Source organism: Pelodiscus sinensis, chromosome 1 (genome assembly GCF_049634645.1).
Source record: "Pelodiscus sinensis isolate JC-2024 chromosome 1, ASM4963464v1, whole genome shotgun sequence".
Lineage (NCBI taxonomy): Eukaryota > Metazoa > Chordata > Testudines > Trionychidae > Pelodiscus > Pelodiscus sinensis.
In genome coordinates this window covers 291487536-291512680 of record NC_134711.1, presented here as the reverse complement: position 1 = coordinate 291512680, position 25145 = coordinate 291487536, and the positions used below count along the sequence as shown (strand labels likewise).

Genomic DNA, 25145 nt, shown 5'->3' with positions numbered 1-25145 from the left:
TAAGAGAGGAGGGTTCAGCCCCTGACAGAGACGACTCTTTAAAGCCATTGACTCCCTTTATTCACTTTTTCTCTACAACACACAGGTGACACTTCTGCTCTATGACTCCACCAGGATGAGGCAACTGCTTTCCAAATCTGTCGTGATTGATGACGACGATGACGATGAGTATCCATGGCGGCAGAATGCTCACAAATACTATATCCATCTTACACTCAGCCTCTTCCTCTTTATCTGGTTTATTCTTGGGAACTATTGGGTATTTTCTGTCTACCTGCCAAATTTCATTCCACCTTTCCACCAGCCCCAGGATTATTGCGATAAAACCCTGTACATTTTTGCTGTTGGAGTTCTTATCATTAGCCATACCGTGCTGTTTTTGCTTATCTTTTGTAGCTTCTGTATATATTGTTTTTCTAGGCGAAGATATGCTGCAGAAGAGGATTAAAAGCCACAGAAAATAAACCACAGCTGTTAGGTAAAGGGTGCCCAATGAAAAACAAAAGGCAATAATTTACCAGTGTGTGTGTGTATATATATAAAAAACAGCAGCCAATTATACTGAGGAAATTGTGCAAGCCAGTGCCAACTGGCTCTCTTAATATAAAACATCATAGTATCATAAAATTACAGCCATTTATAGATGGCAAGCTGCTCTCCCACTAACTTTTACACTTGTTTTGTTAGGGGTTTTATCTGAAGTGTTGAAATCTGCACCTGAGTACAATAGATAGCAAACTTCTCTCAAACCTTATTCTTAGACCCTTATGGATTCTGTTTCAGCATAATACATTTTCCTCTCCATCTGTAGAGGCAGTATGTGGTCTATCACTGTGGTTTCTAAGCTCCTCAATATTCATTAGCCTTTTGAGGATGTATCATTGTCCCTAATTTACTGATAGGGAACTGAGGCACAGAGAGATTCAGTGATGTAGCCAACGTTGCGCAGAAAGTCTGTGGCAAGAACTAAACCCAGACCTCTTGACTCAGTCCAGTGCCACAGCCACAAGATCATCCTTCCCTTCTGGCAGAAAAAGGGAAAACAAAGTCTATAGCTGTGTCCAGACTCAGGGTTTTTTTCGGGAAAAGTAGCCTTTTCCCGAAAAAACTTCCCCTGCGTCCAGACTCAAGCCGCGTTCTTTCGAAATTAATTCGAAAGAACGCGGCTTTTCTTTCGATGGCGGTAAACCTCAATTTACGAGGAAGAACGCCTTCTTTCGAAAGTTCCTCTTTCGAAAGAAGGCGTTCTTCAATGTAAATAGGGCTTCTTCGAAAGAGAGCATCCAGACTCACTGGATGCTTTCTTTCGAAAAAGCAAGCCGCTTTTTCGAAATTTCTCCGTGCAGTCTAGACGCTCTCTTTCGAAAGAGGCTCTTTCGAAAGATGCTTTCGAAAGAGCCTCTTTCGAAAGAGGCTTGCAGTCTAGACATAGCCTTTGTGGGACAACATCACTTTATCTATTGTACAATATCATTTAACAATATCAAGGTAGCACAAAGAGTGCTTTAAAGCCCCCTGATGATGTGCAGAGGGAAAATGACTATTTTAGTCAATGTGACAAAATGATGTGGGGCATGATATCAGTATTACAGATGAATGTGTTTACTTTGGCAGTGCATTGGTTGTGATTTCAGGGGGTCCTTTTGATTTGTTCTCCTTAATGATGTACATGTGTAAATCTATAGTTAGTGAATAGATGTGATGAAAGCAACTTTTAAGGCAGCAGAAGTATTTGCTTTAGAAGCACCACCATGCATGGAGAAAGTTGTCCTGTGGTGTGTAATGAAACTAATTTCTTACTGGTCCTAGTAGATGCTGTTTTTCTGTTGATTAATGCATGTGAAGTGCTCTTTCTGCTTTTGCTTTTATGCAGTTACCTTATTTAGATGATCAAATCAAAATTCTCCCTTTGCTTAGATTTGACACCTGCGCTCAAATATGCAGGCATTCAGCAGCACCAAGATAACAGAATGTGGACATGCATTTTGGATGTTCTTTTTAATACCGTGCAGCCAATATCCTCCCCCTGTACCACATAGAAATAATACAAAATTAGGTGTACCTCTGTAAGGGAGATGTTTGTAAATTAACTTCTATTTGTGGTTCAATTTTTGAAATGTCCCATAGCTTAATCTGATCCATTTGGGAGCAAGGCTGAACTTTATGTAAAGTTTTAAGCATCTGTTCTGACTTCAGCCATGAACACACAACTCTTAATAAAGTCAGTGGCAATTGCATATGGAGCTTGGGACACAATTGAGTCCTTATTGCTCAAGCCCTGGTACAAAGAAGTGCATGTTAGAAAAGGGTCACAAGTCATTCCACACAGTTCGGTTATTATATAGGACAGGGAACAAGAGATAGCATTGTCTTATAAGTGGCTCAGGAGGGAATTATTGAGGCTGCCCTGTCCTTGCTGGTATGGTTTGTTCCAGCAAGTCAGAGCTAGAGTTAGGCTGGAGTGTACGATTCCCTAGCCCTTGAGCAGCCATTCGAAAGACGCTATAATTTGATTGGCTGTGCTCAGGAGTGCAGGGAAGAGGTACACCTAACAGTGCTGGCAGCACTTACTGGTTCAGAGGGTTCATGTCTGTGCGGGGAGAGGTGTGGCCCTGGTATCCCTTCCCATGTTCCATGCACCCAAGACAAGAGAGGTCCAGAAGAGGAGAATGAGCCACACTTTTCCAAAAGTATATAAAGACTTGCTCTCACCACACTCACCACAGTCCCTCTAGAAGAATTTGACAGTGCCTAAGCATCATTCTCATCACTGATGGAATGCTAGAATTGCTCCCCATCCCTCCTGGTGCTCCATGGGCTCATAATTTTGGCTATTGGATTCCACTACTGATCCCAGATCTGCTCCATAAAACTCAGATCATCCCATCTGAATAATTTCATATTACATGTATAGGACCTTTCATTCATAAAGCTCCCTAAGTACTTTTCAAATTTTACATAAGTGGGAATCCCTTCACCCATTACTGGCATGCAACCATCTCTGAGTCACACACAGCAGCTGTTTATCAATGCACAACAAGATTACACAAAATGTTAGGACACAAAGTGAAGAAAAATACTATATTCAATTGTTACTGCACTGTGAGTTTAAAAAGGCAGAAGATAGTTACCCAAACTACATTCATAAGACAGAAGAATCAAGCACTAACAGTTTCTATTGTTGCAAAAAGTTCTTAGGATCTTTAATGGTCACACATAGTTAAGTCTCATTTATAAGACAGCAGGACTTGTTCTCAATTGTCTTTCACTTTGGGCTTAATTCTTTAGTAGCCAGGAACCTTTTGTGGCCATTTACGCCTTTACACAGTGACTATAAAATGCTTCCAAATCAGACTGATAGGGTTTTACACTCAGCACAGGAGCTGCAGATCAAGTGTGAACACTACCATCATTATGAGATGAGAATTTGGATTTGCTAGTGGTTTGCACACATATGATCCAGAAATAAAAGTCTGCGTGGGATGGAAGGTGTGCACATGAACACCTCCAAAACCTTGCAAAGGCACTGGTTCTGATTCAGATTTAAACACACAAAGGGTATGTTTACACTACCCCGCTAGTTCGAACTAGCGGGGTAATGTAGGCATACCGCACTTGCAAATGAAGCCCGGGATTTGAATTTCCCGGGCTTCGTTTGCATAAGCCGGCCGGCGCCATTTTTAAATGCCGGCTTGTTCGAACCCCGTGCCGCGCGGCTACACGCGGCACGGGCTAGATAGTTCGAACTAGCAAGCCATTCCGAACTATGTGTATGCCTCGTTCCACGAGGCGTACAGATAGTTCAGAATGGCTTGCTAGTTCGAACTATCTAGCCCGTGCTGCGTGTAGCCGCGTGGCACGGGGTTCGAAGCAGCGGGGATTTAAAAATGGCGCCGGCCGGCTTATGCAAATGAAGCCCGGGAAATTCAAATCCCGGGCTTCATTTGCAAGTGCAGTATGCCTACATTACCCCGCTAGTTTGAACGAGGGAGGTAGTGTAGACATACCCACAGTCACCAACACCCCATCCTTCAGCATCCGGGGTTGTCCCAGGTTATGTCCCACTCAGGTATTAGCAAAGCCTGACCCTGCTTAGTTTATAACAGCTGTCAAGTTTGCAACCCAAAGTTTAATCAGTGAAGATACAAAATATACCTTTTGTTAACATTTTGAATATTTTGTAATTTGAGGGATAAAATTATAGTAGTTTGAATATCAGCCATGTCCTTCCTTAATTGTAATTTCGTCTTGAAATGAAACAAATAACGATTAAGCTAATTCTCTTGAACCAGCCAACATTATAAATGGGGTAGAGGAAATCAGTTGCAATTGTGCTTTTTAAATCATCTTCTCTTCTGGAGAAAGAAAGGTCTATTTGTAGCTTTTAAAAGAAAAATATCCATAATTTCCAGATGGCCTGTGGGAGGCAAAGAAGGGGTTGCTAAAGGCAGGGAGACTCTCCCAAAGAGTTGAGGAAAAGACCTGATCTAACTGTTGGATTTATATTTTACTGTTTAACTGGGTTTTTGCTGATGGTTGTTGGTGCCATGAATACATAAATCCCTGAGAAAAAGGGCTTGGAACACTCTGCTTTGGCACATGTTCTTTCCTGTGCTGGGGAGACAGGCCAACATCCTATACACATGGAATATGTCAATAATATGCCACTAGCAATACAAACTTTGTTCTTGTGGCTTGAGATTCCTTATATTCCTATGAAGTAGTAGTTAGATATCTATTATGTCTACACTGCAAGCTTATTTCAGAAAAAGCTATTCTGGAAGATATCTGCCTGAATAGTTAATTTTGAAATAGAGTGTCCACACTACAGAGAAGCCTCAATATTAGTCTGAGGCAGGCTTTCCTAATGTGGACATGCTATCTCAATTTAGAGCCCTAGGAGGCACTGGGGAGGAATAATTTAAAATGGCCCTCACATAGCAGCAGTGAAGCATCCCTCTTCCAAAATAGCCTTTTTGGAAGAGGCATCATTCCTTGTGGAATGAGGTTTACCAACATCAGAAAAAGACCTCCATTATTTTGATTTTCTTTCGAAATAACGTAATTGCTGTGTGGCCACTAGTATTGTTTTTCTGGAAGAACAGCCATTATTCCAGAATACCAGTACAATGTAGACGCACCCATATATCCTTTTGTGAGTTTAGCCTCAGTCCAATGCAAAACTAAGCTCTAAATGAGTCCACAAGGTGCAAGACAATAGAAAATCAAGGCCTCTGTTCTCCTTTTTACTGAAGTTATGGAAGCAATGTACTCTTGACCAATCTTTTATATTAGTGCTGCCTGGTTTTGCACACTGAATTGATACTTTATGTTTTGTACAGATTCAAATTAATATTTGGTAAATTGTACTCATTTCAGACTTATAACTTGCCACACTAAGAGCTGCTTTATTTCTTGTTGGGACTTTGTTTTTTTCTCACATGTTGGTGAAATAAACCTTTTATAAATGTTTTTATCTCATTCATAGCCTTGCACTGACTAAATTAAATAGTTATCTGAAGTGCAGCATTGTAGCAAGTGGATTGCTCCTGAACAGAAACTGCAATGCATTTCTTTAGTCATTTTCACATGGAGGACAGCAGCTATATAAAGTAAGAATTGCATGTTGCCCTACTGGCAGATGCATATGTGGCTCACTGGTGTCAAGGGTGGTTGTATGTGTATGTAGGGTAGCATAAGGGCCTAAATAGTAAAAATCAAGCCACAATTTTCAACCCTAGTGAGTTTTGACAGGTTCAAAAATAATAACAAGCTATACAAAATTCTGGGTAAGCCAGTCATACTCATTATTGGATCTGATCCAAAGCCCAGTCAAGTCAATGAAAAGACTCCCATTGAATTCATTTGACTTTGGATGAGGACTATCATATGGAAAACTAACAGCAGTGGCTAAGAAGCCCAGCAGAATTATCATATTGCTTGGGTCATGATGTTCTCTTTCTGTCCTGATGACCAAACTGTGTATTTGGGGGGGGGGGGAGGGTGGATGTCCCTCTCCCTCTCCATTACTGACCTGCCCATTCTATCTTCATCCCACCATTGCCCCATGCCTGCAAATACACTTCCATATTCACATAGCAACATTTCTGCAAAGACATCTGCCCCCCCCCTTTTCTGCCTGGGAGGGGTAGGACCTATATGCTGAGTATTCCCATTTCAGGGTATGTCTACACTACAAAGTTAATTCGAACTAACAGCCGTTAGTTCGAATTAACTTTCATAGGCGCTACACAGGCAAACCGCTAGTTCGAACTTAATTCGAACTAGCGGAGCGCTTAATTCGAACTAGGTAAACCTCATTCTACGAGGACTAACGCCTAGTTCGAATTAAGTAGTTTGAATTAAGGGCTGTGTAGCCACTTAATTCGAACTAGTGGGAAGCTAGCCCTCCTCAGCTTGCCCTGGTGGCCACTCTGGGCACCACCAGGGAAACTCGTCTGCCCCCCTCCCGGCCCCGGAGCCCTTAAAGGGGCACGGTCTGGCTACGGTGCCCGTGCCAGGTGCAAGCCTGCCAGCACCCAGCCAGCAAACCCTGCACCTGGCACGGCATGAGCCAGCCACCCGCTGCCACCCAGCCCTCCGCCTCTTCCCAGGACCAAGCTGGCGGCTCCCAGGATCCTGCCTGGGACCGCAAGAGGTGGGCGCCCGCCTGGTCTAGTGCGGACATCGTGGACCTCATCGAGGTTTGGGGGGAAGCCTCCAACGTCCACGACCTCCGCACTAGGCACAGGAAAGTGGCCGTCTAGGGCAGGATAGCTGCCAGCCTGGCCACCCAGGAGCAGGTTTGCATGAAAATCCAGATGGTCCACAGAGACCCCCGACCCTGAGCCCTGAGCTTAGAATGGCCGTACTGGGTCAAACCAAACGTCCATCTAGCCCAGTAGCCTGTCTGCTGACAGTGGCCAACACTAGGGACCCTGGAGGGGATGGACCGAAGACAATGACCAAGGCATTTGTCTCGTGCCATCCATCTCCAGCCTTCCACAAACAGAGGTCAGGGACACCATTTCTGCCCCCTGGCTAATACTACTCCATGGACCCAACCTCCATGAATTTATCTAACTTCTCTTTAAACTCTGTTCTAGTTCTAGCCTTCACAGCCTTCTGCAGCAAGGAGTTCCACAGGTTGACTCTTTGCTTTGTGAAGAACAACTTTCTGTTACTAGTTTGAAGCCTGCTACCCATTCATTTCATTTGGTGTCCTCTAGTCCTTCTATTATGGGAACTAATGAAGAACTTTTCTTTATGCACCCTCTCCACACCACTTATGTTTTTATAGACCTCTATCATATCCCCCCTCAGTCTCCTCTTTTCTAAGCTGAAAAGTCCCAGTCTCTTTAGCCTCTCTTCATATGGGACCTGTTCCATACCCCTAATCATTGTAGTTGTCCTTTTCTGAACCCTTTCCAAGGCCAAAATATCTTTTTTGAGGTTAGGAGACTACATCTGTACACAGTACTGAAGATATGGCGTACCATAGTTTTATACTTCCCCTCCTCCTTTTTCCCTTGGCTTCCCCCTTCCAGCTCCCTCCTCCCAGGTTTTCTCCTCCCCTCTCCCACCCTCTCTCTTCCCCTGTCCCACCTCCTTTTCCCAGTCTCCCCAAGTTTTGTTCAATAAAGAGAGTTTCTATTTTTGAATACACGTGTCCTTTATTTTGTACATCAGGAAGGGGGGTTAGGGAGGGGTAAGTGGAAGGATGTGAGGGAGGAATGGGGTACGAGCCCCCGATGTGGAGGACTGGGGTGGCTCTGCGGGCTCCTCACACTGGAAGCTCTCCTGCAGTCCCCCGATTGACCTCTCCCCCCGGATGGCAGCCTGCGGCAAGTGCAGCCGGGCTGATGGCCGAGTGCTGTGATGTGCTGAGTGTGGGCATTCAGGGCACTCCAAGCCAGGACTGCTTTGCAAGCGGGGAACCCTTGAGAACTGTCTGTCCGGGGTGGGGGTTGGGTCCCTTTAAGCACAGCCCTCGGCTAGCCTGAGACAGCAGCTCCACGCTCTAAGTCCTAATCTGATGCCCTGCCGACACTGCTTCCGGCCATCCTTAACCTCGGTTCAGGGTCCACTCAATGTGGATATGCTAGTTCGAATTAGCAAAATGCTAATTCGAACTAGTTTTTAGGTCTAGATGCACTAGTTCAAATTAGCTTAGTTTGAATTAACTAATTTGAATGAAGTTAGTTCGAATTAGTGCTGTAGTGCAGACATACCCTCAGACAGGTAAGTAGAAATTGATTGGCCCCTCTGTAACATGCGATTTTTTTTTATTGAAAAAGAAAGGTAGGGTAGGGAGGCGCACAACTAACTAAAGGCAATATCAGTACAGAAAAATACTTATGAGGGGAAAGTACTAATTACTAGTGTGGCAATATAACACGTTTGAGGTCATGGCAATGTTTGAAGTTAAAATATTGAGGCTTTATAGCCTAAAAATGTATTTTTTCTAAGATGAAAATCAACTACTCAGTATAAGGCATATTATACTATATAAAGATATATACAAAAGTGTATATGTAATAGGTTATAAAAATATTTTCACTCTTCCTGCTGCTATAGCAGAGGTTTGAGCCTACTGGCAAAGAAGTAGTAAACATCCCATTGACTTCAATTGGAGCAGCACTGAGTAGTCTTTAAAGTGCTACATAGTCCTGTTTTTTGCTTCAGCTACACCAGACTAACACGGCTACATTTCTATCACGAGTCTTAGCAGGCACTCTCATTGTGCCCTGATCTTGAGAGATGATCCAGGTCCTCGACTCCCATAAAGGTCGACAGGAAATGAAGGCCCTCAAAGTCTTACTGAAGCGAACCCATATTTCCGATGGAAAGATGTAACACATTCCTTTTGCATGACAAGTGCGGCTTGATTGTCACCTACTATGAGAGAAATTTCTTGGAAGATTAGCTTATCAATAATTGACTTGTTTCCAGTATCCGCTGGAAGGACTGAAAGAAAAGAGAGGAGGTTGTCATAGGAAGGGCTGACTGAGCTGACAGTACCCCACCACATGAACTCCTAATGAACAAAGAGCCTTTGTTCTGGGGAAATTCTGACTATTCACTGCAAAGCAATGATCCTGACAGTTGCCCCGACAGCTTTATCATTCTCTTGGATGTATATGCCCTAAACAAAGAAAATGTGCCGCTGTTCTAAACACATCGGGTGTACATCTAGACTGGCAAGATTTTTGGCAGCTGCTTTTGCACAAAATCTTGCCACCTGTCTACACTGGCCACAAGTATTTGCGCAAGAACACTGACTTTGTACTGTACAAAATCAGTGGTTCTTGCGCAAATACTACGACGCTCCCACTCAGGGATAAGCCCTCTTGCGCAAGTTTTCTTGCGCAAGAGGGCCAGTGTAGACAGCCAAGTTAATTTCTTGCGCAAGAAAGCCCGATGGCTAAAATGGCCATCAGAGCTTTCTTGTGCAAGAGAGCCTCTACACTGGCACGGATGCTTTTGCGCAAAAGCAAATCTTTTGCGCAAAGGCACATGCCAGTATAGACGCTCCCTTGTGCAAATACTTTTAACAGAAAAACTTTTCCGTAAAAAATATTTGCGCAAAATCTTGCCAGTCTAGACTCAGCCATCCTGTGTTTCAGGATTTTGACCTCTTCTGCAGTTGAAGTAGTTTGGCCAGTGACACTGTCATAAGCAGTTCAGACTTATTCATAAGGCTCTACAGCTTGGCCATGCCTCTTCTACCTAGCTACCAGATTCCCTGCCTCCACTCCTGTAAACAGAAGTAGTAAGCGCCTCTCCCTAAGTTCCTGGGGCTAGGTCTGCACTAGGGGATAAGTTTGAATTAAGATACACAACTCCAGCTACATTAATTGTGTAGCTGGAGTTGAAGTATCTTAAATTGAATTTTGGCACTGTCCTGTCCTCATAGGAGCAGGACTACCAGCATTGATGGGAGTGCCCTCTCAGTCCGAATTAACAGGTCTTCACTACACATACTAATTCGAACCCCAGAAGCTCAAATGTGGCAGCTTCAGTCTTTTCTATAGTGTAGACGTGGCCTGACAGACTTCTGAATCCATTGAGCTCAGCTTAAACTAGTTACTTAAGGCCAGATTTTCAAGTGCTCTGCTCTCAGCAGCTCCTGTTGTGACACTGATTCCCAGAGGCAGAACTCAGCCCACTGCACATTTCTTTTGAAATTCTGGTTCCCCACTTACGGCTGCTGAGCTTGTTCGAAAACGTGGGCCATAGAGCCTCCTCCGATTCTCATTGGAATCAATGGCAAAATTCTGATTAACTTAATGGGGGCAGGAGCATTGATAAATGAATGAATGCAAGGGAAACAGAACATCACAGAAGCTGTCAGATCTATTGTGGGAACCAAATGAGGAAGCAGGTTTTGTACTTTAAATTGAGGCTTTAGCCACTGCAAAAATGGTAGCAAAAGAGCCTGTGATTACCTTGGGGCTGCTCTTAAACATCTTTTATTAAACACAATTTCATTTCAGCTCTGCTATGGCTCTCTCTATATATTAAATCTCTACCCTCCGGAGATGGCATGAAATGTGCTAAAATATGCTGTAGTACAGCCATCTCTATGGTATTCCATGTTTTAAAAAATTCCCTTTATGTTGAAAAGCCTTTAAAACATTGCTTAAAACTTTCTGTTCAAAATTCAAAAGATACCATAACAGGGCAGCTCTTGATCCATTCTTCCTGCTCCTGGAGGGTTCTCGGTGCATGAGATCCCCATGCATTCCTGTACTTAAGGGAAGGCAGCGATTGTGGGGAAGTTGTTCAGGGATCACACCCCCACTATGAAGCAGAGTCTTATCCTGTGTTGGGGGGAAGAGGAGTAGATTATGGGCATGATTAAGCACTGTACAGCTCCTTCTATTCCACTCCTTTAATCCAAAGGGGATAGGAGGTGTTTGTAAAATTAGTAGGCAGCCTGTGCAAAGGATTCCTATACCTCTCTCAGATCCTATAGGCCAAACTCATTGGTCCCTGAAAAGGTCCTCACTCACATTCTGCTTAGTAGAATGCATTCGGTCCTTAACAAACATCAGACATCATGGCGCATGTGGACGCGGAAGTAGGAGTTCTGTCGAAAAAAGAGGCCTCCAGGAAATAACACAGATGCCCTGCTGGCCACTCCATCACAACTCTATAGTTCCTGTCTCCTGCTAGTTCTTAACGCTGCAGGCACCTGGGACAAGCTTTGTGGCAGGAAGGTGGCCCAGGGAGCTGCACCTCACCACACAGCTGACACTGCCACACTTACCTGGACCCATTGCCCAGCCTCAAGCCCCCCAAGAGCCCAGTGGCCCTCACGGGGAACATGCACAGGGCTCCCAGGACCCAGCCAGGGCACAAAAAGGCATGCACCATCCTGGTCTGGGGTGGAGATCCTGACCCTCTTAGACATCTGGGGCGAAGAGGAGACCCTACAGGATCTCCACTCCAGGTGCAGGAACGCCGATATATACAGCCAGATGGCCAAGGCCCAGGCCGTGAGGGGCCACCACTGAAGGAGTCTTGAGCAAGTAAGGAACAAGGTTAAAGAGCTTTGTCCAGGGGTATTCCAGGGCAAGGGAGCGCAGCCCTCACTCTGGGGCAGGACCGTACTGCTGCCCCTACTACACTGAGCTCCACCACATCCTGGGGGCTGGAGCAGCCCCTTCCCCACCCCGGTCATGGACTCAGGGCTGGAGATACCCGTAATTGCCCACCTGGGGCTCCCAGGCCAGGAGGAGGAGGAGGAGGAGTTGGAGGAGGAGGAGATGGCCAGCACTGTCACCCTCACTTTGGTACCTCAGGGCCTGGATGTCTCCCAGGCATCCTCCAAGGCCAGTGAGGGATCATCAGGTGAGTGCTCTGAGTTTTTCACACACACAGGGTGAGGAAGGCGGGTGCTGAGGGCCTGGGGAGGTGGTCAGGGGCAGATGATCATTTTGTGGGGCCCAGGGCAGCCCAATTTCGTGGGGCCCCCCTTTGCCACTGCGCATACGCGGGGCTTCTTGAAGCACGGGGTCCGGGGCGGTCGCCCCACTCGCCCTGCCCTATATTGGCCCTTGGGGGTGATCATCGCTCGGCCTGCTTGGCTTGGACATCGTGTTGCAGTCCATGCATGTGGAAACATGAGCAGCGACAGCCTACACCACACAGCCCCAGGAGGCAGCCCCGGAGCACCCTCGGGCTCCTGCTCCCAGGCTCTGGGGAGGCCACACACACGTCTGCCCCCTGGGGGGAACCCCTCCCACCACTAACCACTGCTGGAAGGAGGCTGGGGACAACGGCACACGCACAGCCGCACACAGACTGAGGAGTGCTGCTCACAGCACACGGACATGCCTGCATGCTTGAAGCACCACCCGCTCCCGTGGACAGCACTGCCAGGCGCAGGTGTGTGCGTGGCCCCCATGGAAGTCCAGGCTGCTCCAGGCCCCTCTCCCGCCTGTGGGATCCCAGTATGGAAGGACACTTTCCTTTCTTGCTTGTCTATGGAACAGGATGTGGCGGGGGGGGGGGGCAACATGGTCCCCTGGGCGCCTCGGGGCCCCTGTGAGGCAGGGCTTGCTGTCCAGGCCACACGTGACCTTGCTTCTGGGACATCACTGTCCCCTGGCCCAAGGACTATAGCTAGCAGCTCACAGAAGAGGGCAAGGGCTCAGGGACAGTGTCTGCATGGATCACTGACTGCCTCGTCCTCTTTGTTCTCCACAGCCGGACAAGCCGTTGCTGAGGGGCGATCCACATCAGCAGAGCCAGCCTCCTGACTTTGGGGGAGCTGCAGGTACCAGAGGGTCCAAGAAGACCTAATGAGGGAGCACATGGCCATCCTCTGGGATATGCAACAGACCCTGGCCCAGAAGGTCCAGGAGGATGCTCAATGGCAGAGCCAAATGTGGGTTGAGCTGGTGCAGCAGGGCCAAAACATGTGTGTCACCATCCGGGAGATGATGGCACACCCAGCTCCTCTCCCTGCTCATCCCCCTCCCCTCCCCTGTCAAGCCTCACCCCACGCTAGCCCTCCCCACCTACCTCTCTGTTGTCCTGGTTCCCCCACTCCCGAGATTGCCGAAGTCCCCAGACCAAGGCGGCACTTCCAGCTGTACCAAACATCACTCCCAGCTCTGAGCCCCCCTCCTCGCTCCTCCTCTCCAGGTTCTGACCCTCCTCCTCCCTCCCCCTGTCCAGGTTCTGACCCTCCTTTTCCCTCCTCTTATCCAGATTCTCAGCCCCTCTCCTCCCCAGTTACTCTTATTGAAAAAAAATTACAAATTTATGTTTTGAAAACAAAACATTGTTTTTATTGAGTTTACAGGGAAGGGGGGAAGGGAGGAAAAGACAGAGGGAGGCTTGGCACAGGCCCCTAGTGGGGAGGCCCTGGGGAGAGTTGCTGGGGTCCTTCAGAAAAATTCTCCCTCCTGGCCTCCCGGATTCACACCCCCACCTGATGGGCCTGGCGGATGGCGGATGGCAGCTGTGTACGGCTGCTCGAAGGACCTTCCCTCTTGGCCGGCCTCTGCCCTCCACCCCAGCAGGAAGGCCTCTCCCTTGCTCTCCACAATGTTGTTGATAACACAACATAGGGAGACCACCTTGTGGATGTTGTGCTCCCCCACATCGAAGTGGGTCAGGAGGCACCCGAACTGAGCCCTCAAGCACATTCCACCTGCATGTGGGCCCTGGCCGGGCGGGCATTGAATCAGTCCCTGCTGGTGTCCAGGTGGCTGGTGTACGGCTTCATCAGCCACAGTGTGAGGGGATAGGCCACATCCCCCATGATGCACAGTGGCATCTGCACAGCCCCAACCCGCAAGTCACACTGGGGGAAGAATGTGCCCGCTTCCAGCTCCTGCAGAGGCTGGAATTTCTGAAAATGCGGGCATTGTGCACCGTCCCCGACAAAAATGTCCATGAATTGTCTGCGATGGTCGACCAGGGCCTGCAGCACCATTGAGACATAGCTCTTGCTGTTAATGTACTGTGTGTCTCAATGTTCTGGTGCTCAGATGGGGATATGGGTTTCATCTATGGCTCTCACACAGCTAGGGAACCCCAGGGTGGCAAATCCAGCCACGATAGGGTCCAGGTTTCCCAGACAGATGACCCTGCACAGCAGGATGGTGTTGATGGCCCTCACCACCTGCACAAGGAGATAAACAAACACAAAACAGAGAATCAGAAGGGGTGCCTGAGCTCTTGAAAGGTCCCCGAGTCTCACCCTCTCTCCCCCACTCTAACACCTCAGGAGCCACCCTCCATGAGGCCGTCTACCTTTCAGGGCTGTGTTAGGGCGGCACTACAGAACCTCCCAGGGACGGGACTTCCCCCCCAGCTCAACCCCTGCACCCTCACCCCCCTTTCCTTAGGGTCCCCCTTTCCAGAACTCCCCACAGGGACTACAGCCTGAGAGAGCCTTAACTCCATGAGAAGGGCCCCGACGGTGGACTTCCTCATGCAGAACTGGTTGCTCACTGACCGGTAGCTGCCTGGGGTGGCGAGCTTCCAGATGGCGATTGGCAACCAGCTTCTCCAGGGGGATGGCAGGTTGTATCTGGGTGTCCCGTCAACGGAGGGCAGGGGTGAGCCAGACACACAGCTCCATGAAGGCAGCCTGCACAAAGTGCTGCAGAAACTGCAGCATGGCAGTGTGGGGCCATCGCATGCCCAGAGACAGTTCTGGCTCCATGGCAAGGAGTGTGCTATGGTGTCCAAAAGCTAGGCAACCAGACCACGCACTGCAAATATCCCAGGCTTCATTTGCATGTTCCTGGGTGCCACCATTTTTAAATACCCCGTAGTTCGAACTACCTGCCCGCGGCTACACACGGCACAGACTAGGTAGTTCAAATTAAAGCTCCTAATTCGAACAACCATTAAACCTCCTTGCAGGAGGAATAACGGTCGTTTGAATTAGGAGCTTTAATTCAAACTACCTAGTCCATGCCGCGTGTAATCGTGGGCAGGTAGTTCGAACTACGGGGCATTTAAAAATGGTGGCGCCTGGGAACATGCAAATGAAGCCCGGGATATTTAAATCCCGGGCTTCATTTGCAAGTTTGAACACCTACATTAGCCACCCTAGTTCGAACTAGGGTGGCAGTGTAGACATACCCTTGGAAAGGTAGCAAGCAAGCAGCAGCTGAGAAATGGCAGTCCAGGGAGGTCCCTTTAAGCACACATCTCAGATAGCCTTAGACAACAGCACCCAGAAGCAACTGCTGCCCTAATGCCCTGCCTAAACTGGACAGACACACTCACTCATTCACAGATAGACTAACACTCCCAAATAAAGAATAGATTTCATTGACAAATCTGTATGTTTTTGCTCTTGTTTGAAGCAGAAACCTGGAGAACAAACAGAAGGAAGGTGGGATCTACAGCAGGCAGAAACTTGCCAACTTTCTGCTGCCCTTAGGGCTCACAATCGTTTAAGGTCAATGTAAGCAGGGCAAAGTCTACTACAATAGGTTATAGAGTATGCAAGCAAGCAGCACAAACTACACTCATCAGAGAGCAAAGCAAGTTTCCTAAGTCCGTTGGACTAGTGGGTAACTTTGTAAGGCCGGACCATCCCCCAAGAGCAATCCATGCTAACCAGGGGCTAAGGGAGAGACTCGCCATATAGCTGGGGCGCTCACCCCTGTCAGGGCCAGGGATGGGGCCCTACCATGACAAGGGCAGGCAACTCTTTACAGCCCCGCGGGGGTGACAGGAGCTCGCCCGGCAGCAGAGTGTTATGAGGCCCTCTCAGGGTGCAGGTGCTCACCCGAAAGCTGCTTGCCGAGAGCGCCCAGCCCCCGGCGCTGTAGCGAGCCGAGCCGAGCCGAGCCGGGCCGGGCCGGGCCGGGCCGGGCCGGGCGCTGCTTGCCGGGGCGTCTCCCGCCCCAGTGGCTTATCTAAGCCCGGGGGCGGGGCGGCGCTTACACAACAGCCGGGCGGGAGAGCGGCCATGTCCTGGTACCGGAACGCCGTGTGGTTCCTGAAGGGGCTGCGGGAATACACCAGGTACCGCGCTGCGGCAGCGGGGCCCGGGCAGCCCGAGTAGGGCGCCGCTGCGGGGCTGGGTTGTCCCCGCTCTCGCCCCTGATCGCTCCTCAGCCGGGGGGGGAGCGGCCCCTTGGCGGCGGCTCTTGTGTGGTGCAGCGAGCCCCTGGCCTCCTCCGCAGCCTCGGCTAGGGAAAAGCTGCCCCTCGAATCGCCTCCCCGCCCTTCTCGTGCCCGGAGCCTTTGGTGGGGTCGCCTGCTGGCTCGGGGCGCCGTGGCGCAGCTTGCGGAGCAGTGCGGGGAGCCGGGTCACTCCCGTGTCAGAGGCGCTGGGAAGGCGAGGTGGCCGGGGTTGAGGCAGGCTGTGTGCGGAGCAGGTCTCGAGTGTAATGCTCGGGGTTAGCTGCCAAAGCCATCCAGAGGGTGAGCTGGGCGCCTCAGAGCGCAGACCGGGTCCACTGCCCCTACGGGGCTTGGCTTGGCACGCTGGGGGGAAGTGACCGCATCGTGGATCACCACGTTGTCTACGAAAACCTTCAGAACCGCAGGTCTCGTCACAGATCAGCCCAGTAATATGCTTTCCCCATCCAGCCAAGTGACTTGGCCAGTTTTGTAATACTTTGGATGTTATGGCTGTCACGTTGGCTTATGAATATGCATAACTCAAAGAGGCTTTATGCAAAATACATAATGCAACATGTCCATTTTAAAGTTACAGTCTGCTGAATCTGTATAGCCTATTTTTCTGCATGTATCATTCTTGTGTGTGAAGTTAGAACTATGAAGTGTGAATTCAGTTTTTATTCTAAATGTGCTAATTAGTGATATTTTAAAAGTCTGAGGAGTAGCTGTATTAGCCTATAACTTTAAAAACGAGTATTCCTGTTGCATCTAGGAGTCTCTTTCTCTCTGGGTATGTCTACACTAGCCCCCTAATTCGAACTAGCTGGTTGAAATTGCAAATCAAACCCGGGATTTAAATATCCTGCGCTTGATTTGCATCTTCCCGGCCGGTTGCCATTTTAGAAAATCACTAGTTCGGAGTAACTGCCCGTGTCTACACGGGGCAGTGAAACGGAAGTCCAATTTAAAGCCCCTAATTCAAATTAGCTGGTAAACCTCCTTGCAGGAGGAATACCAGCTAATTCAAGTTAGGGCTTTAAATCAGACTTCCATTTCATTGCCACATGTAGACGGGGGCAGTTACTTCGGGCTTGTGAATTTCAAAAAATGGCGCCCGGCCGGGAAGATGCAAATCAAGCCCGGGATATTTAAATCCTGGGCTTGATTTGCAATTCTAAATGCCTATATTTGCAGCCCTAGTTCAAATTAGGCTGCAAGTGTAGACATACCCTCTTTCGATAGATATAGCCAGGGCTCGCCAAGTGGCGGTGAGTCCCGCTCGCCAGCCACACAGAAGTGCACGCTGCGCATGCGCAGACCGCGCTGCGCGGCCCTGCTGACTTAAAATCTACTCGCCACGGGCAAGTAGATTGAATCATTTGTTGAGCCTTGGATATAGCAATATACAGGGCTTGACAAATCACTGAATTTACTTGCCCGTGGCGAGTAGATTTCAGCTGGTTGCTCTGTTCACTGGCGGCGCGTGCATGCGCAATGTGGGTCTTGCGCATGCGCAGTGCGGGGCTGGCGAGTAGATTTCGCCACCGTTTGTCAAGCCCTGGCAATATAGTAACATGAGCTTTTGTGGGCAAAACCCACTCCCTCAGATGAGTGGAGAGGAAAGGAGGTACCCTCACAATTTATAACCGGTTCATAAATTGTGAGAATCCTCCCTTTTCTCCTCACTCTGCTCATCTGAGGAAATGAGTTTTGGCTATGAAAACTCACAATATTATAGATATGAAGGACTACCCCTTTTTAAGCGATTCTTTAGTATTTTAATAGCTCAGTATTCAAACCAACAACCTGTGAATAGTCTTGTTTTTCCTGTAAGGCTGATTGTGGTTGGTCATGCCAGGACATGTGGCCTGGCCACTTGATGCTGAAACCCATTTTGGATCTTGTACTTTTCTACTTTGGGTGAGAAAAGATTGAACTGAGCACAAAGATTTCCTGCCATGGACAAAAGAAATATAAGAGGGGGGGAAACCAAACAGTAGGGGCAGATGCCAGGAGCTCCTCCCGCTCCCACCGCCACCACCTGGAGGGAAGGCTGATGGAAACATCTAAGACTAAATGGAGGAAGGATTAGGCCCAAGGTAGGAGGCTGGTTAGCTTGTGAAAGATATTTAGATCAACTGTTCAGGGTGAAAACTTGCATGTAACAAATTTCTTGGTGGATTAAAATTAGCTGGAATTTTTGTTTAACTTAGTAGCTTTCTTTGATCTATCTGTTTTCACTTGCAACCATTTAAATCCTACTTTTTGTACTTAATAAAACACTTTTGTTTATTATCAAGCCAAGGGTAAATAGTTGTTATGGGGAGAGGAGAGCAACTACTGTGCGTATCTCTCTTTCATTGATAAAGAGGGCAAACTTATAAGATTTCTTTGTGTAAAACTTCTACACAGAGTAAGATGAATTTATCTGGGGTTTGGTCTCTTTTGGAGATTGGTTTCCTGGGTGCTAAGTAGGCATGTCAGAGTTTAATCGATAAGAATTAGCTTATTAGTTAACCTTACAGGTTAAACAGCCAGCATTGCCAGGAGACTATGAGAGCGTTTAACTCTGTAACTGATTGAGTGTCAATCGGTTCCACGGTTAGGCTTTTAAAAATTTTTTTACATCTCAAGAGCTGAGCCCTTACTGCTGAGCGCTCCCAGAACTGAACTAGTTCAGTGTTTGTATTGCTCTGCAGGGGGGCGGTAACCCCGATTCTGTGCTTTGACTGAGGATGCACGCCCGGGGTTAACCACCCCAAGAGGACTTCTGTGATCTCACTATTACAATTGCAAAGGAGTTTTCAGTGGTGTTTAGCACCTCCTTTGCCACACCCAGGTATAATGAATTCCTGGGCAGATTGTGGATCAGATCTTGCATAGGGACTTCCACCCTGGCTCAGACTGAGGGCCATCTACTCCAGGATCCTGTCTCTGACAGTGGCCAGTATCAGCTGCTTCAGAGGGAGGTGTAAGAACCTTGCAGTGAGCACAAATATGGGAAAATCTGCCCCTGACGTAGGTCTCAGATCTCTAATAAGAGATTATTTTAAACCCTGAAATGTAAAGTTTAATGTCCCATCTAACATGGTGATTGCCATTAATTATGGTAGCGCTGGGTATTCTGGCTATCCATCTAAAAATATTCAGTCCCTGGTGAAATCTTGCTCAGTTCTTGGCCTCGGTGCCTTTCCGTGGCAACCAGTTCAATCATGCTGTGTGCGAAAGGCATTTCCTTTTGTTGGTTTTGAATTTCCTACCTTGTAATTTCATTGAATACCCCCCCTCCCCAAATGGGGTCCAGAAGGAATTTTCCCCTAGGTCAAGTTGGCAGTGACCTGCAGCGGTTTTCACCCTCCTCTGCAGAGTGTAGAAAGGAGTGACTTGCCAGGGTGATCTGAATATATCTCATTTACTAATTTCCCTGCTGTGTCAGGGACCCGGAGCATTGGTGCTTCTCAGTCCCTCCTGTTCTCTCCCTGTGTGATGTAACGAAACCCACAGGGAAGTTGACAATTTACTTTGGTTCCAGTGGGTTGAAGCGGCCCCTGCCTGTGGTGGGTTGGGGGCAGGGATGGGATGCACTAGCCTGGCCAAGGCAGAGGTGGGGGTGCCTCTCCTACTTAATTAGTTAAGCAGTTAAACTTCACGTTTAAGTGGTTAACCAGTTACACAGGATGTTGCATCCATATTTCCTATCTATGTATGTTTTTATTCACATTCTTGCTGATCAGGGCCTTTTAATGCTACACCAAAGACTCTTAGAACAATAGACAGAGACTTGTTTGTTAGAAACATAATATAGATTAAACCTCTTTACACTGCGATTCTCTGGTCCGGTAACATCTGTGGTCCTCTTGGACCATGGATGTTACTGGACCAACGAGCTCCATCAGGCAGGAGTCCGGTGGCATGGTGGGCTGGTGACTGGGAACCCTGTCAAGTCGTCGGCAGGGGGTCGGTGGCAGTGGGGGTAGAAGCCTTACTGGGTTGGTGGCAGCGGGAACTGGTGGGCCGGCTTTGACCTCCCTTAGTCTGGTAAACTCCCTTGCTTGGGACCAGTCAGTTTCCAAGGATGCTGGACCAGGGAGGTCCAACCTGTAGTTAAATTTAGTCCTGATAGTGGATTTCTTTCTTTCTTTCTTTGAAGGCTTTGTATTTTTATGGATACACAATATTCTGTCACTTACAACTCTCTTAATTGATTTATTCAGGAGTGGCTATGAGTCTGCATCCAAACACTTTGTTCCGGCAGACTTGGAGGTAAACGTAACTGGAAGATCTTTCATGATTACTGGAGCAAACAGTGGTATTGGCAAAGCAGCTGCAACAGAGATAGCAAAGAGAGGTGAGTACTGTGTAGATTTTGTTCTCTGTACTGCCTGAAGTCTTAGCAGTTGCCTTGTGTGATAGATGAGCCATAGGTGACTTCTACTGGACAAAGTGGTAACTTTATTTTGTATGTATCAAAAGGATTAAGGATCCCCATAAGAAAATCAGGAAATACAAGACCACTTTAGTTTTACAAACTTATCCTGTAACCTAGTGTATGAACATCAGTCTATTGCAATTGGTGCAGCATATTCCAATCCAACTGGGTCTGCATGGAGTCTAGTCTGTGTTTCTTGCTATAAATATACTCCCTGGCTCAGATCTCATGTCTGATGTCCTCCCCGGGTTGTGGGATGCTGCCATCCAGCTGCCCTAGATCCTGAAACGGGACTCAGACTTCTGAGTTCCCAGTCCCTTGAGTCCCTCACCATTCCAGAGTTCTGCCTAGACTGTGGTCTCTCTGGACTGACTCATTTCACCCCTTCAGAAACAACATGGCAGGAAAGCAAGAACACGGGCTTATTAAAAGACTTTCTTAACCACAGTGACTATACTCTTAAGCACACGAATGACAGATCTTTGAAAAAAACAGAAGTCCTGAGATACTTACCTAGTCTGACCTTTCCCTCTCTTGTTATGCCATTGTTAATCAGTGTTTCAGGCTTGGCAGTGTCTGTGCAGCTCTCTCCATATTGCAAATTCTCCTTTCATGTGGTGATGGTCAGTTCCCAGTACAGAACAGAACCTTGCTCTTTCATATAGTGCTTCCTTCTCTGAACTCAAACTGTGAAGCACCATATCCACCAGTCATGCTTGCCTCCCACTTGCAGGGCCCTGAGTAGAAAGGCCTTATACAATGGGCAAGTAGTAGTTGAGGCGATCAAAGTCATTAACCTTAAATTACAGTGTTGATGACTCACAGTAATGGCTTTCGGTGAGGTGACGCTCTTTCTGAGAAGGTTGTCCCTTTGGAGCGCAGCATAACAAGCTGCCCCAGGCAAGTCCAAATTGATGTGGTCACAGTGCCATATTTCAACAGAGGTATAAAATTGACTTCACAATTTGAGAGACAAGGTGGGTGAGGTAATCATAGAATTAGAGGCCTGGATGAAATAACTAGCTCAGTCCCCTGCACTCATGAATAACTTTTTTTTTGTTTTTTATCTCTGATAGGTGTTTTATCTAACTTATTCTTAAAAATCCCCAGTGATAACGATTTCACACCCTCCCTAGGTAACTTATCCTAGTGTTAACTGCTATTATAGAATACTAGGACTTGAAGGGACCTTGAGAGGACATCAAGTCCAGTCCGCTGCCCTCATGGCAGGACCCAGTACTTTCTAGACCATACCTGATAGACATTTATCTAACCTGCTCTTAAATATCTCCAGAGATGGAGATTCCACAACCTCCCTAAGCAACGTATTTCAGTGTTTAACCACCCTGACAGGTTGGACATTAGGAAAAACTTCCTAAACCTCCCTTGCTGCAGTTTGAGCCCATTGCTTCTTGTTTTATCCTCAGAGGCCAAGGAGAACAATTTTTCTCCCTCCTCCTTGTGACCCCCTTTTAGATACTTGAAAACCGCTATCATGTCCCCTCTGTCTTCTCTTTTCCAAACTAAACAAGCCCAATTCTTTCAGTCTTCCTTCATAGGTCATGTTCTCTAGACCTTTAATCATTCTTGTTGCTCTTCTCTGGACCTTCTCCAATTTCTCCACATCTTTCTTAAAATGTGGTGCCAAGAACTGGACACACAACTCCAACTGAGGCCTAATCAGCACAGAGTTGAGAGGAAAAATGACTTCTCATGTCTTGCTCACAACACACCTGTTAATGTATCCTAGAATCATGTTTGCTCTTTTTTTTTTTTTTTTTGCAACAGTGTCACACTGTTGACTCATATTTAGCTTGTGGTCCACTATATCCCCTAGATCCCTTTCTGCCATACTGCTTCCTAGACAGTTGCTTCTCATTCTGTATGTGTGAATCTGATTGTTCCTTCCTAAGTGGAGTACTTTGCATTTGTCCTTATTAAACTTCAACCTGTTTATCTCAGACCATTTCTCCAATTTGTCCAGATCATTTTGAATTGTGACCCTATCTTCCAAAGCACTTGCAACCCCTCCCAGCTTGGTATCATCTGCAAACTTAATAAGCATACTGTATTCTCTATGCCAATATCTAAATCGTTGATGAAGATATTGAACAGAACTGGTCCCAAAACAGACCCCTGCAGAAACCCACTTGTTTTACCTTTCCAGCAGGATTGTGAATAGTTAACTACTCTCTGAGAACGGTTATCCAGCCAGTTATGCAGCCACCTTATAGTGACCTCATCTTATAGACTCATAGACTTTAAGGTCAGAAGGGACCATTATGATCATCTAGTCTGAACCACTGCACAATGCAGGCCACAGAATCTCATCCACCCTCTCCTAGAATAATCCTCTCACCTATATCTCAGATATTGAAGTCCTCAAATGGTTTAAGGACCCCAAGATGCAGAGACTCCTTCAGCAAGTGATCCATGCCCCATGCTACAGAGGAAGGCAAAAAACCTCCAGGGCCTCTGCCAATCTACCCTGCATCTAAGTTGCATTTGCCTAGTTTATTGATAAGAAGATCATACGAGACTGTATCAAATGCCTTACTGAAGTCTAGGTCTACCACATCCATCACTTCTCCTTTATTCACAAGACTCGTTATCCTATCAAAGAAAGCTATCAGATTGGTTTGACATGATTTGTTCTTTACAAATCCTTGCTGGCTGTTTCCTATCACCTTATTATCTTCCAGGTGTTTGCAGATGATTTCTTTAATTATTGCCCCATTATCTTTCCTGGCACAGAAGTTAAATTGACGGGTTTGTAGTTTCCTGGGTGGTTATTTCACTTTTTATAGATGGGCACTATTTGACCTTTTCCAGTCTTCTGGAATCTCTCCTGTTGTCCATGATTTTCTAAATATGATAGCTAAAGGCTCAGATACCTCCTCGATCGGCTCCTTGAGTACTCTTCCTATGACAAACTTTCGTAATGCCGAACCTAAACCTCCTTTGCTGCAATTTAAGGCCTTTATTTCTTGTCCTGTCCTCAGAGGTTAAGAACAATTTTTCTTGCTGCTTTTATGAACTTGAAAACTGTTATGTCCCTTCTGAGTCTTCTTTTCTCGGGACTAAACAAACCCAGTTTTTTCAATCTTCGCTTATAGGTTGTGTTTTCTAGAACTTTAATAACTTCTGTTGCTCTTCCCCTGACTTTCTCCAATTTGTGCACATCTTTCCTGAAATATGATGTCCAGAACTGGACAAAATATTCTGGTGGAGGCCTCATCAGCTTAGAATAGAGTGAAAGAATTACTACTTATGATTAATTACAACACTTCTATAATGCATTCTAGAAAGATGTTTGCTTTTTTGCAACAGTGTCACACTATTGACTCATATTTAGCTTGTGGTCCACTGTGAGCTCCAGATCCCTTTCCACAGTACTCCTTCCTAAGCTTTCGTTTCCCATTTTGTATTTGTACAACTGATGGTTCCTTCCTAAGTGGAGTACTTTGCTTTTGTCCTTACTGAATTTCATCCTGTTTACTTCAGACCATTTCTCTAGTTTGTCCAGATCATTTTGAATTTAATTTTATTCTCTAAAGCATTTGCAACCCACGCCCAGCTCAGAATCATCTGCAAATTTTGTAAGTGTAGTTCCTGTGCAATTATCTAAATCATTAATGAAGATCTTGAACAGAACTGGCCCCACAACTGATCCATGCAGGACCCTACTCAATATGCCCTTCCTGAATGACTGTGAAATGGGGGACCATTGATAACTATTCTCTTTGATTGGTTTTCCAACCAGTTGTGCACTCATCTTTCAGTAGCTCCACCTAGATAGTATTTCCCTAGATTGTTTGAGAAGGTCATGTGAGACTGTATCGGAAGCTTTACAAAAGTCAAGATATACCACATCTACCAGTTCCTCTACCCCCTGCATCCATGAGGCATATTACTCTGTCAAAGAAAGCTATCATGTTTGTTTGAGATGATTTGTTCTTGACAAATCCATGCTGTTATTTATAATCTTGTAGATGTTTGTGGACTGATTCCTTAATAATTTTCTCCATTATCTTTCCAGATATAAAAGTTAAAGTGACTGGTCTGTAATTCCTCAGGTTGTCCTTATTTATAGATGGGCATTATATTTGACCCTTTTCAGTCTTCTGGAATCTCTCCCATCTTCCATGACTTTTCAAAGCTCTATTTAACTTGAAAACTTTGTGTGTGTCAGCCACAGAATTTGGTCCAATAAAAGATATTACCTCACCCATCTTGTCTCTTTAATATCCTGGGATCAAAATGGCTACAACAATTCTGCAAACCATTCATAATTTGATACAGGCATATCTCAAAACATCCTTTTTTGCAGCCGTAGCTCATGCTGCTCTTCAGCCATGCCTTTCCGGGAGAGGAGTGGGACTGCCCCCACTCTCACCAGCAGGAAGTGAAGCTGCATGGCTGGATAGCAGTGTGAGCTAGGGTGACCTTGCTGCGTTTTCTCCGCTGCTGTTGGTGAATTTGTGGGTGGGGGTGCAGACTCCTGCTGCTGACACCAGCCCTGCTACTCTCTCGGACTTCGTCAGTTGGGGGAAAAGGCGGGGCAGGGGTAGGGCCTGGGCAGAGGGTGTTGTCCTAGCCCTTCCCCAGG

At 46.9% G+C, this 25145-nt stretch overlaps 2 protein-coding genes across 8 annotated transcripts in view; both read left to right on the top strand.

Annotated features, from left to right (window-relative positions):
• The window catches only part of TMEM272 (transmembrane protein 272), a 61013-nt gene extending 57415 nt beyond the window's left edge, over positions 1 to 3598 (top strand). For all 6 annotated transcript variants that reach the window (XM_025185565.2, XM_025185567.2, XM_025185564.2 and 3 more), the window contains one exon: positions 86 to 3598. In XM_025185565.2, coding sequence (XP_025041350.1) covers positions 86 to 448 — 363 coding nt within the window. In that variant the 3' untranslated portion in view covers positions 449 to 3598. The remainder of the gene's footprint in view (positions 1 to 85) is intronic.
• A 12028-nt stretch (positions 3599 to 15626) lies between these two features.
• Positions 15627 to 25145, top strand: part of DHRS12 (dehydrogenase/reductase 12) — a 44357-nt gene continuing 34838 nt past the window's right edge. Inside the window, exons 1-2 of one of the 2 annotated variants that reach the window (XM_075919096.1) lie at positions 15627 to 16005; positions 20322 to 20455. In XM_075919096.1, the coding sequence (XP_075775211.1) occupies positions 15737 to 16005; positions 20322 to 20455 (403 nt within the window). In that variant the 5' untranslated portion in view covers positions 15627 to 15736. The remainder of the gene's footprint in view (positions 16006 to 20321; positions 20456 to 25145) is intronic. The other variant, XM_006124893.4, reaches the window with a different exon arrangement.